Raw genomic sequence first — 12,629 nt, 5'->3', positions numbered from 1 at the left:
TACCATGGACATAACACTACACCTCTACAAACCTCTATGTCCTCACTTGTAGGGACACTACTACCAGACCTGATCTTTCTAAAAGACCATATGAAAAGAGACAGCAAAGTTTTGTACTCCATAAATTGTCTTGCAATATAAAGGGCCATATGATGGCAGAATGAAGACTGGAGATAGTATAAGCAGGTATTCTTTTAAATGGGGAGAAAACCTTATCAATTACTAATTAGGAGAGACCCCTTCCTCTTAAAGCGCTCACTTGAAGCTTCCAGATCTTCCATCACCATTATAAATGGAAAGGGGCAAGGAGCATTACTAGGATAAAACTGAAAAGAGAACTGGATCTGGGCTGACTTTCAGGTTATGTGGAATGTTAATCTAACCTCAAGCTATACTTTTCACTAGTCCATATGGAATCATACAGTTGGTTTAGTGTTTAATAATAATCGTAACACGTCAGTAACCTTACTGGGTAATTTAACCTAAAACTAATATGTCCTAGAGCTGTGTCGTTCAATATGGTAGCCATATGTGGCTTGTGAGCACTTGAAACATGGCTAGTCCCAACTGAGGTGTGCTGTAAGGGTATCTCGAAGTGTCAAGATTTATTTTATTTTTTTTTTTTAAAAAGGGACTTTCCTGGTTGTCCAGTGGTTTAGACTCCACGCTCCCAAAACAGGGGGCCCGGGTTCGATCCCTGGTCAGGGAACTAGATCCCACATGCCGCAACTAAGATCCTGCATGCCACAACTAAAGATCCCACATGCTGCAACAAAGATCCTGTAGGCCGCAACTAAGACCCAGTGCAGCCAAATAAATAAATAAATAGATATTTTTAAAGTGATCTAATAACTTTTATATTCATCAGATATTGAAATGATAATATTTTAGATATATTGGGTTAAATTTAAAACATAGTTCTAAAGTTAATTTCACATCTTTCTTTTTCACTTGTTTTTAATGCGGCTACAAGAAAATTTAAAATTACATAGTAGTTCCCTTACTTCTGTTCTGGAGGGTTTTTTTTGTTTTGGGGGTTTGTTTTTTTTTTTGCGGTACAGGGGCCTCTCACTGTTGTGGCCTCTCCCGTTGCGGAGCACAGGCTCCGGACGCGCAGGCTCAGCGGCCATGGCTCACGGGCCCAGCCGCTCCGCGGCATGTGGGATCCTCCCAGACCGGGGCACGAACCCGTGTCCCCTGCATCAGCAGGCGGACTCTCAACCACTGCGCCACCAGGGAAGACCCTGTTCTGGAGTTTTAAACTGATCTTTGCTATTGCCCTGCCTTGTACAACTTTACAGAAATATCACTTATGATTACCACATTCCAAAGAGCTTCTTAACACATTTATGCCAGCTACCAAAGGAAAAAAAAAATGCCTTACATTTTTTTATGTGAAAATTGAGTTCTCCACTAGGCCTATAGAATACATATATATCTATTTAGTCACTGAGGAACTGTATCCAGTGGGAAAAGCAGATGATTGGCAGAGTGGTTTTATACTTTTAAAGAGATAAAGGGCACGCTCAAATCTGAATCTTCTGAATTAAAAATGTCAGATTCTTTCCATCACATTATGCAGCTTCCGTAAGACACATAATAGGGCTGAGAAATTTCCTCTCATTACAATAATTACTAAGGAAAAGAAAAGATAGCGTGGTTAGGACATCTTTTCCAATTTTTACCCATTATTACAAAATTAGCATCTGATATTTTCACAATGTGGTGGCAAGTTCTATGAATACACTTTTTAAAAGAGAAGTTCTAACCTGTTTGAGCCTTTGGTCTTAAACACTTAGTAAGGTCTGTATCAATCATAAAATCTTAAACATGTATTTAATATTTTTACAAAGGAACTGATAAAAGGAGACAGTCACCTCAACTTTTTTAGGGGTGAAGGAGGTGTCAACTGTTAATTTCTACTGGAGTAGAGAAAATAAAAATAATTCAAAGGTCAATTCTTTCACTTTTAATAGTTACTTACCACTCTCAATAACGAAGAATTTTTAAAATCTTTAATAGCACTTGTAATTCCCTAATAATGTCAAAAACATTTTAATCCTCATTTCTAAAATGCTTCTCTTTAAGCCAAAATGGTTTTAACTACTTTAACTATTGGTTAAGACAATGAAGTTAAATTAAATGATGACTAAATTAACTTACTGTAACAGTCTGGCCTGCCTTCAGCACATATCTTGAGGTATATTTGTAACTGACTGATGTGTCTCCAATTTTTCTGATCATCTCCCAGCCTCCCATTGGTTGATCCTATTGAAAGAACAAAACAAGGTAACTTCAAATATACAGAAAGTTATGGAATAATCAAATAAATCAATCCATAGGCAGTTAAACTAAGACAACTTTATGACTGTCTTCCCATGGTTCATATTTTCCTACTATGAAAAGAAATCATGGTTTTGTCATTCAGAAAAACAGAAACTTTGACAATGCTGCAGTTTTAATTATTAAGGTGTTTAATTTTAAAGAGGACAAAACTGCAAGAAAAGGGATGTGAACCAAATTAAATGGTGATATTCAATGCTAGTACAGGTATATAATTTAAATTTACAACACAATCTAGCTTCATAACCACCATTATAAACATCTAATTTTTGATTGCTTTAAGCTTTTAAAATAGACACACATAAAGCTTGGAAAGAGAAGGAAGAAAATATGTCCTTTTTCTTCTTCATCTGTACCACTTCTGCCCATATTTAACTCTTACCTTAAAGCATAAGGGGCTCAAAAATGGGTCAATGACATAATGAGCCAGTCACAAGCACTGGCTATCAACGCTAGCCTGCAGGCTGCCCAGAGGTGTCTGACTCTCCTGAGGAACGGTGCAGAGTAATAAAGCAATTAGCTGAATTAATTTATTTATATCCATCTCTAACTCAAAGACAGGAGTAAACAAGGCTGAGAGCCAGCTCCAGAACAGCTCCACAAAGCACAGCAATGCCTTTTGAAAAACAGCCAAACTACTGCAATGGAGTAGCAGAGGCTACTCTGTTCTTTAGTTTCTGAAGTCGTGACTAAGAGGGCTTAGAACCTATGCTCTTCCATATCAGGACTGCTAAAGCTCCTTTGCCCATCCAAAGTATTTATTCATCCACATGCAAGATAGTTTCAATAGCTTTGGTGAGAAAAGGAGTGATTTTACAAACATTTTACAAATCCTGAACATGCTTCTGGAAGTGACATCCATCCCAATGTATCCCCACTACACCCCAGACCTGCCTTCCTCTGGCATCACCTGATACCCCTTCACAACCCCAGCTCAATGATGCCTAGCGAGGGTCTTCCCAAGACCTCCACTACTGAGCTCTCAAAAGCCCAGCGCAAAAGTTCAGAATTCCCTGCTATGAATATTTTATGTTTACTTTTAAACAAATAATTTCAAGATAGGGCTTCATACTAGTCTTGATATAAGTTAAATCAGTACTATTCATTCATTTATTTAGAGAGAAAAACACTCCCTACGCGTGTCCGAGTCTGGGCTCGTATTTCCTTCCTTCCATAAAATTAACAGCTGGGAAAGAATATCTACCATCTATACCCATAATCTAACTTCACAAATCTGGCTAGGTAGGACAGGGAATATTAATAATTCATCCTTAGGAAGGCCATGGTGACAAAATGACCAGATGTGAAAAAGAGCCCTGGCTCTCTAAAGAAGAGCTAAAGAATAAAATCTTTAAACTACTAAGCACACCATCCCTCTTCCTCCTCCTATTTAAATTTATACTACATTTCATGAATTTAGGTTAAAAAGGAGAAGGAAACTCTTATTCCACAAAGACTGAATCCAAATAAAGGCTGAGAAGTTATTACAATTGCAAGACACCAATCAGCAAAGCCACGCTGGACAAAAAGGGGTCTGTGTTTCCACCTGTTCGGAAGTGTTCTTCAAGCGGATAAATTTCCCATCAACATCTATCTCTTCAATGCAGACATTCCCAGTGGCTGAGGCAGAATGAGAGATGCTGACACTACTGCTGGCCTCGGATTCTTCCACGTCCACTCTCTTCCGCTTCCCTCTGGTTGTACGCACGCTGCGACTCGAGGATGCGCGTGATACTGTCACACGGGAAGAAGGGCTCGGAGAGAGCTTCAATCTACATGGAGGAATAAAACATTCCAACTATGAAACACATATGCCCTTCCTACCTTAAAACAAAGGATATTAATATCCTGCACATGCATTACTAAAGCAAAACATTAATGACAATCTGTTAGACAAAGCCAACATACATTTTTTTTTTTTTTGCAGTACGCAGGCCTCTCACTGTTGTGGCCTCTCCCGTTGAGGAGCACAGGCTCCGGACGCGCAGGCTCAGCAGCCATGGCTCACGGGCCCAGCCACTCCGCGGCATGTGGGATCTTCCCGGACCGGGGCACAAACCCGTGTCCCCTGCATCAGCAGGCGGACTGTCAACCACTGCACCACCAGGGAAGCCCCAACATACATCTTAACGAAGAGAAACTTATTTGTGCTACAATGCCCACTGTCATAATATTTTTTTTTCTTTTTAAAAGAGTATTATTTGAATGTTTTTGGTAGGAACAGACTATAACCATAATGCAGGAAGTTTGGAAAACCAGGGGGTGGGGAGATGAGGGGAGGACATTGGGGTGAACATGTCATCTACCGCCACCCTACCACAACCCCTGTTACATTTAGTATACTTTCCTTAAGTTTTTCATACCTGTATTTTCTCTTTACAAAATTACAGTCACAATGTATACAATACTGAAATTAAATGGCTTTTATTCTAAATCAGACACTTTCCCTTTGGAACTTTCTTCTCAGAAAAGGTATAAAAGCATTAATACACTAACCAGATTTGAAAAATAAGTATAAAGTCTCTTTCAGCAAATCTGGTATTTTGGAACATATTAAATTATCAAAACATTTTAAATCTCAAAGGAAAGACTCTATCCTGCCACAGTTCAACTCTATCCTGACAGAGTTCAGCATTTAAAATAATAAGACTGCTTGAACATCTTCTATTGTTGAGGTAAAAGTATGATCTATTACTACCTACCTCTACAGCTAGGTATTAAAAGAAACAAGAAAACATTTAAAGTTGCCTTAATTGTTACCAAAAAAAAAACCTATTTACTTTTCTTTAAATAGAAAGGGTGGGGGCAAAAAGCAGATTATGAGGTAGGGTGACAACTAAGTTACTCACCTCTCTTCTTCGCCTTCTAAGAGCTTCCTGTACGCACTGATTTCCATGTCCAGGGCTAACTTTACATCAAGAAGTTGTTCATAATCGTTCAGCTGTTGCTGCATCTGATCCCGTATTTCCGCCATCTCTCTCTCTTTGTCAGACAGCATGCGGCGAGAGTTGTCTCTTTCTTTAGCAAGCAAGTCCTCCAACTCTTGAATCCTCTCCAAACATGCTCTAGACTTAAGATTCAAGGGAACACATTTACTTTCTAGGAACATTCCAACATTAGCACAAGGCAGCTATTCTAAACTATTTCCTGGACTGGAACAAACCCAATCTCTGACACCAGAATCCAAGAAAATTTTTATTTTAAGAAATTAAAAACCAAAAATTTCTCCAATACAAAATACAGCCCTCAGGAAAGTTTTATCTTATAAAAAGGCTAGAAAAAGATATATTCATCAAATGTGTCATAAATGTACATATAATTTTTCTTTACTTGACCAAATAAAACAAAATTGTAAGCTGTGGTTTTAGTAAAAGTCAAGTCTGGCTCCCCTACAAACCATTTAGCTCAAAAGTATAAAGTAACAAAAGTAAAGAATTAAAAGATAGAAAACTCACTGACCAAAGAAACCTAGTATCTTTTGGAGAAATGCTGGAACTGTTCAGAAACTGAAGAAAAGCGATTCCGGTTACCACTTTAGAACTGTTGTTCTTTCCCACACTCAATCAGCATGCAAAGACTATATGATATATGGTAGTCTGGAAATATTATTGTAAACACAGAAGCTTCATATTTGGTATTAAAAAATGAAAAATCACACATCCTATACCAGAAGGTTCATCTTAGAAACCCTGTGGTTCACTAGGTAATTATTCATCTGTATTTCTCCAAGACAGAATTCATCTCCATAACCTCAGAAAATAACAAAGGTAATCAACTCAGAAAGACTGATGTATAGCTTAGGCCCTTAAATCACAAGTACCTGCACATCAAAGCAGGAGAGAAAGGGCACATACTGTGCAAAAGTTAAATCTAGAAGGCTAAAGATAAAAAGGAGCTCTATGTTATGCAGAAACACTACACTCCAGGTTAGTGAATTTATTTCTCACAGGGGTACAGATTAAAAAATTTGAAATTGGGCTTCCCTGGTGGCGCAGTGGTTGAGAGTCCACCTGCCAATGCAGGGGACACGGGTTCGTGCCCCAGTCTGGGAGGATCCCACATGCCGCAGAGCGGCTGGGCCTGTGAGCCATGGCCGCTGAGCCTGCGCGTCCGGAGCCTCTGCTCCGCAACGGCAGAGGCCACAACAGTGAGAGGCCCGCGTACCGCCAAAAAAAAAAAATTTGAAATTACTTTGCATGTATACTGGGGCTGGACAAATAAGCAAATGGGATGGCAGAAACCAGGTTTCTTACTCTCAGAGAGCAGTTACAGGTAAGCAAGGAAGGAAGCCTAAAGTGAACCCAGTGGTACAGGGTTAGAGTCAGAGACATATGTATAAACTCTTGGTTATCTTAATATAAACACAAGTGGACAGAGATACAATTACAGATAAATGTGTAAACATGGGTTAGCATATACACATTTATTACCTAGCTCTGCCCACAAGCAGGCATAGAAGCAATGACACCCCAATACCAATGAGCATACTCAGTGCCCAGATCTTAATTCTAGATGCCACTCTCCAATAAAAAGAACCAGGGCTACTTGCAGAAATAGCTGATTCTAGTGCTGGGGTAGAGAAAATACAAGATGAGCCTAGAGCATCTTATAGAACCAGAAAGTAAAGAAGTGCTCAAAAAAAGGGGGAACATGGTAGCCAATCTGACAGAACTCCTTATAGCCAAAGCTAGAACAATCTGAGCCAGTAAAACAATGTAGTATTCAATATTATATTAAAAAACATTTTATAAAAACATTTCCATGAGTCCATACTGATATAAACAAATGAATGAATAAATAAATATACAAATAGGGGGGAAAAAAGATGAATCTTTACAAAAGAATTCCATTTAATAAAGGTAAATACTTTCTTCAGGATGTGGAGCTAAATTCCTGCCCTTTACCCTTGAGAGTGGGATGGACTTAGTGACTTGCTTCCCAAGAACAGAGTATGGAAAGGCAAAAATAGTAACTTAACAGTGGAGAAACCTGGCAAACACTGTCTTAATCAATGATGAGGGTTAACATCACCAGTGACGTTGTGTGTATGTCACGTAATCCCTGATATGATGTAACATGAAGGGCACTTAAAATCCATAACCCCAGGCTGATCATGAGAAAAACACCAGACAAACATAGATTGGGGGACAGTCTACAGGACACCGGGCCAGTTCTTCTCAAGACTGTCAAGGTCATGAAAAACAAAGAAAGCCTAAGAAACTGTCACAGACCAGAGGAGACTTACAGAGACCTGTGGTATCCTAAAACACAAAAACTACAGTACAGCCTAGAGTATAGTTGATAGTAATGTACCAATGTCAGTGTCTTAGTTTTGACAAATGAACCACAGTCACCTAAGATGCTAACAATGGGGAAAAACTCAGGGAGGGAGATAAGGGAACTGTCTGTACCAGCTATCTAACTTTCCTACATCTACAATTTCCTAAATCTACAATTATGCCAAAATAAAAAGGTTATTTAAAAAATAATCAACCAGGGACTTCCCTGGTGGCGCAGTGGTTAAAAATCCACCTGCCAACGCAGGGGACTTCGATCCCTGGTTGGGGAAGATCCCACATGCCACGGAGCAACTAAGCCCGTGCACCACAACTACTGACCCTGTGCTCTAGAGCCCACGCACTACAACTACTGAAGCCGGTACACCCTAGAACCCACGCACCGCAACTACTGAGCCCACACACCACAACTACTGAGCCCATGCGCTGCAACTACTGAAGACAGCACGCTCTAGGGTCCTCATGCTGCAACTACTGAAACCCACGTGCCTAGAAACCATGCTCGGCAACAAGAGAAGCCACCACATTGGGAAACCTGCACACTGCAACCAAGAGTAGCCGCCGCTCATTGCAACTAGAGAAAGCCCACGTGCAGCAACGAAGACGAACACAGCCAAAAAACATTTTTTCATTAAAAAAAAATCAACTAATCAATTTATTAAAATCCAGAGACATTCTATATCAGAAGCAGGCATTCATCTCAAGAGTGATACTAAACAAAATCCTGCCTCAGAGAACTTGCATTTAACTGCATTTGCAAAAAACCAGGCTATAAACTGAGAAATCCATTCTTTCTCCCTCTCAGGCTTATGATTTTTTTTGGAGGAAGAAAATATAAGAAGTGTAAAATGTGTCCTCTTTGGGAACTCCCTGGCAGTCCAGTGGTTAGGATTCCTCACTTCCACTGCAGGGGGCACGGGTTCAATCCCTGGTCGGGGAACTAACATCTCGCAGGCCACACAGTGTGGCCAAAAAAATAAATAAAACGTCTCCTCTTCAATCAATCTCTTCACTTTTATCTCCCATGTGGGAGAAACAGATGGGCAACAAGGTGGAATCTAAAGGGACATAAATCACCCAAGATTCAGACTTAACTTCTGAGCCTCAATTTGTAAACACCAAAATGTCTCTATTTGTCCGCCTTTGATGTTAGAGTTCTTTAAGAGGGAAAAATCACAATCTAGGTATAAATAAGTTTTAAAGTTACTGAGTCATTTTGCATTTTAAATAGAAATAGTTAAATGTAGTTTAAACAGCTGCTCTATACCTGCTTTGTAGTGAAATACAAAGAACACAACATGAGAGATAGACCTAGATTCTTCTTCCTGATTCTGCCATTAACTGTAACATACCTCACTAAACTGGTATCCACATTAGGAAAATGAAGAGGTCTAACTAAACTATCTGTTAAGATTCTGTCTGTAACTCTACAGGCAGATAGAGTTAATATTTTACTAACTGGTTTGTAATGGTCTTGGGTTTTCTTTGCTTTAAAGTATGTAACATAATAGTACCAGTTTATTATGATCTAGCTGCAACAAAAGCAGAGGTAATCTCAAAGTGCCACTGGAGACTCTTTTGCCACTCAAACAGTCTCTGACCAATCAATTAATCTGGCCAAAGTCAAACATCTAAATAGAAATGAAAGAAATGCTACAAGCAATGTATGAAACTCCTAATTCCAAAACATAACAACACTATCATATATCTATATATACATATATAGATATATATATATCTTAAAAAATATTTTCTAAGTCAGCAATTTTTTTTTTTTTTTTTTTGCAGTACACTGGCCTCTCACTGTTGTGGCCTCTCCGTTGCGGAGCACAGGCTCCGGACGCGCAGGCTCAGCGGCCACGGCTCACGGGCCTAGCCGCTCCGCAGCACGTGGGATCTTCCCAGACCGGGGCACGAACACACGTCCCCTGCATCGGCAGGCGGACTCTCAACCACTGCGCCACCAGGGAAGCCCCTCTAAGTCAGCATTTTAAAGGCTACGTCAGGAAGATCTTCAAGATGGCAGAGGATTAAGACATGGAGATCACCTTCCTCCCACAAATACATCAGAAATACATCTGCATGTGGAACAACTCCTACAGAACACCTACTGAACACTGGCAGAAGACCTCAGACTTCCCAAAAGGCAAGAAACTCCCCCAGATACCTCGGTAGGGCAAAAGAAAAAAAAAAAACAGAGACAAAAGAATAGGGACGGGACTCTATTCTTCCCTCCTTCTGGGAGGGATCTGTGAAGGAGGAAAAGTTTCCACACACTAGGAAGCCCCTTCACTGGTGGAGACGGTGGTGGCGGGGGGGAAGCTTCGGAGCCACAGAGGAGAACACAGCAACAGGGGTGCAGAGGTCAAAGCAGAGAGATTCCCACACAGAGGATCTGTGCCTTCCAGCACTCACCAGCCTGAGAGGCTTGTCTGCTCACCCACCGTGGCAGGCGTGGTCTGGGAGCTGAGGCTCGGGCTTCAGAGGTCAGATCCCAGGGAAAGAACTGGGGTTGGCTGCGTGAACACAGCCTGAAGGGGGCTAGTGTGCCACAGCTAGCCAGGAGGGAGTCCGGGAAAAAGGCTGGACCTGCCTAAGAGGCAAGGGACCATTGTTTCGGGGTGCATGAGAGAGGGGATTCAGGGCACCGCCTAAACGAGCTCCAGAGATGGGCGCAAGCCACGGCTATCAGCGCGGACACCACAGACAGGCATGAAACGCTAAGGCTGCTGCTGTAGCCACCAAGAAGCCTGTGTGCAAGCGCAGGTCACTATCCACACCTCCCCTCCCGAGAGCCTGTGCAGCCCGCCACTGCCAGGGTCCCGAGATTCAGGGACAGATTCCCCTGGAGGACACATGGCACGCCTCAGGCTGTTGCAATGACATGCTGGCCTCTGCTGCCGCAGGATCACCCCGCATACGTACCCCTCCCTCCCCCCGGCCTGAGTGACCCAGAGCCCCCGAATCAGCCGCTACTTTAACCCTGTCCTGTCTGAGCAAAGAACAGACGCCCTCAGGAGACCTACATGCAGAGGCAGGGCCAACTCCAAAGCTGAACCCCAGGAGCTGTACGAACAAAGAAGAGAAAGGGAAATTTCCCCCAGAAGCGTCATGAGCAGTGGATTAAATCTCCACAATCAACTTGTTGTACCCCTGCATCTTGGAATACCTGAATAGACAACGAATCAGCCAAAACTGAGGTGGTGGACATCAGGAGCAACTGTAGACTTGGGGTTTGCTTTCTGCATCTAATTTTTTTCTGGTTTTACGTTTATCTTAGTTTACTATTTAGAGTTTATTATCATTGGTAGATTTGTTTATTGATTTGGTTGCTCTCTTCCTTTTTTTATATATATATAGATATATACAATTATTTCCTTTTTCTCTTTTTCTGACTGTGTACGTGTATGCTTCTTTGTGAGATTTTGTACAGCTTTGCTTTTACCATTTGTCCTAGGGTTCTGTCTGTTTTTTCTGTTTTTTGTTTTTCTTATTAGTATAGTTTTTAACGCTTGTTATCATTAGTGGATTTGTTTTTTGGTTTGGTTGCTCTCTTCTTTCTTTCTATTTTTTATTACTTTTAAATTTTATTCTATTTTTAATAATTTTTTTATTTTTATTTTAATTATTTTATTTTTTCTTTTTTTTGAAATTTTGAATTTTATTTTATTTTATTTTTATACAGCAGGTTCTTCTTAGTTATCCATTTTATACATATTAGTGTATATATGTCAATCCCAATCTCCCAGTTCATCACACCACCACCACCACCCCGCCACTTTCTCTTTCTTTCCTTTTTTCTCCCTTTCCCTCTGAGCCATGTGGCTGACAGGGTCTTGGTGCTCCAGCCAGGTGTCAGGCCTTTGCCTCTAAGGTGGGAGAGCCAAGTTCAGGACACTGATCCACCAAAGACCTCCTGGCTCCACATAATATCAAACAGCAAAAGCTCTCCCAGAGATCACCATCTCAACACTAAGACCCAGCTCCACTAAACGACCAGCAAGCTCCAGTGATCGACACTCTATGCCAAACAACTAGCAAGACAGGAACACAACCCCACCAATTAGCAGAGGCTGCCTAAAATCATAATAAGTTCACAGACACCCCAAAACACACCACTGGATATGGTCCTGCCCACCAGAAAACAGGCACTAATCCCCTCCACCAGGAAGCCTACACAACCCACTGAACCAACTTTAGCCACTGGGAGCAGACACCAAAAACAACGGGAACTATGAGCCTGCAGCCTGTGAAAAGGAGACCACAAACACAGTAGGATAAGCAAAATGAGAAGACAGGGGCTTCCCTGGTGGCGCAGTGGTTAAGAGTCCGCCTGCCGATGCAGGGGACGCAGGTTCGTGCCCCGCTCTGGGAAGATCCCACATGCCGCGGAGCGGCTAGGCCCGTGAGCCATGGCCGCTGAGCCTGCGCGTCCAGAGCCTGTGCTCCGCAATGGGAGAGGCCACAACAGTGAGAGGCCCGCATACCACAAAAAAAAAAAATAAAAATAAAAAAAATGAGAAGACAGAAATACATAGCAGATGAAGGAGCAAGGTGAAAACCCACCAGACCAAACAAATGAAGAGGAAATAGGCAGTCTACCTGAAAAAGAATTCAGACGAATGATAGTAAAGATGATCCAAAATCTTAGAAATAGAATGGAGAAAACACAAAAAATGTTTAACAAAGACCCAGAAAAACTAAAGAGCAAAACAAACAATGATGAACAACACAATAAATGAAATTAAAAATCCTCTAGAAGGAATCAATAGCAGAATAACTGAGGCAGAAGAATGGATAAGGGACATGGAAGATAAAATAGTGGAAATAACTACCGCAGAGCAGAATAAAGAAAAAAGAATAAAAAGAATTGAGGACGGTCTTAGAGACCTCTGGGACAACATTAAACACACCAACATTCGAATTACAGGGGTCCCAGTAAGAAGAGAAAAAGAAAGGGACTGAGAAAATATATGAAGAGATTATAGT

The 12,629-nt window shown here is 41.2% G+C and overlaps 1 protein-coding gene across 1 annotated transcript in view; it reads right to left on the bottom strand.

Moving 5' to 3' along the window:
* Positions 1-12,629, bottom strand: part of LMNB1 (lamin B1) — a 76,121-nt gene that overhangs the window by 10,672 nt on the left and 52,820 nt on the right. The window contains exons 6-8 of the mRNA XM_007463730.1: positions 5,193-5,413; positions 3,890-4,115; positions 2,164-2,268 (exon numbers count right to left, since the gene is read on the bottom strand). Coding sequence (XP_007463792.1) covers positions 2,164-2,268; positions 3,890-4,115; positions 5,193-5,413 — 552 coding nt within the window. The remainder of the gene's footprint in view (positions 1-2,163; positions 2,269-3,889; positions 4,116-5,192; positions 5,414-12,629) is intronic.

Source organism: Lipotes vexillifer, unplaced genomic scaffold (genome assembly GCF_000442215.2).
Source record: "Lipotes vexillifer unplaced genomic scaffold, Lipotes_vexillifer_v1.1 scaffold1616, whole genome shotgun sequence".
NCBI classification, from domain to species: Eukaryota; Metazoa; Chordata; class Mammalia; order Artiodactyla; family Lipotidae; genus Lipotes; species Lipotes vexillifer.
The sequence above is the reverse complement of the archived record's forward strand: the minus strand, read 5'-3'. Positions and strand labels throughout refer to the sequence as shown.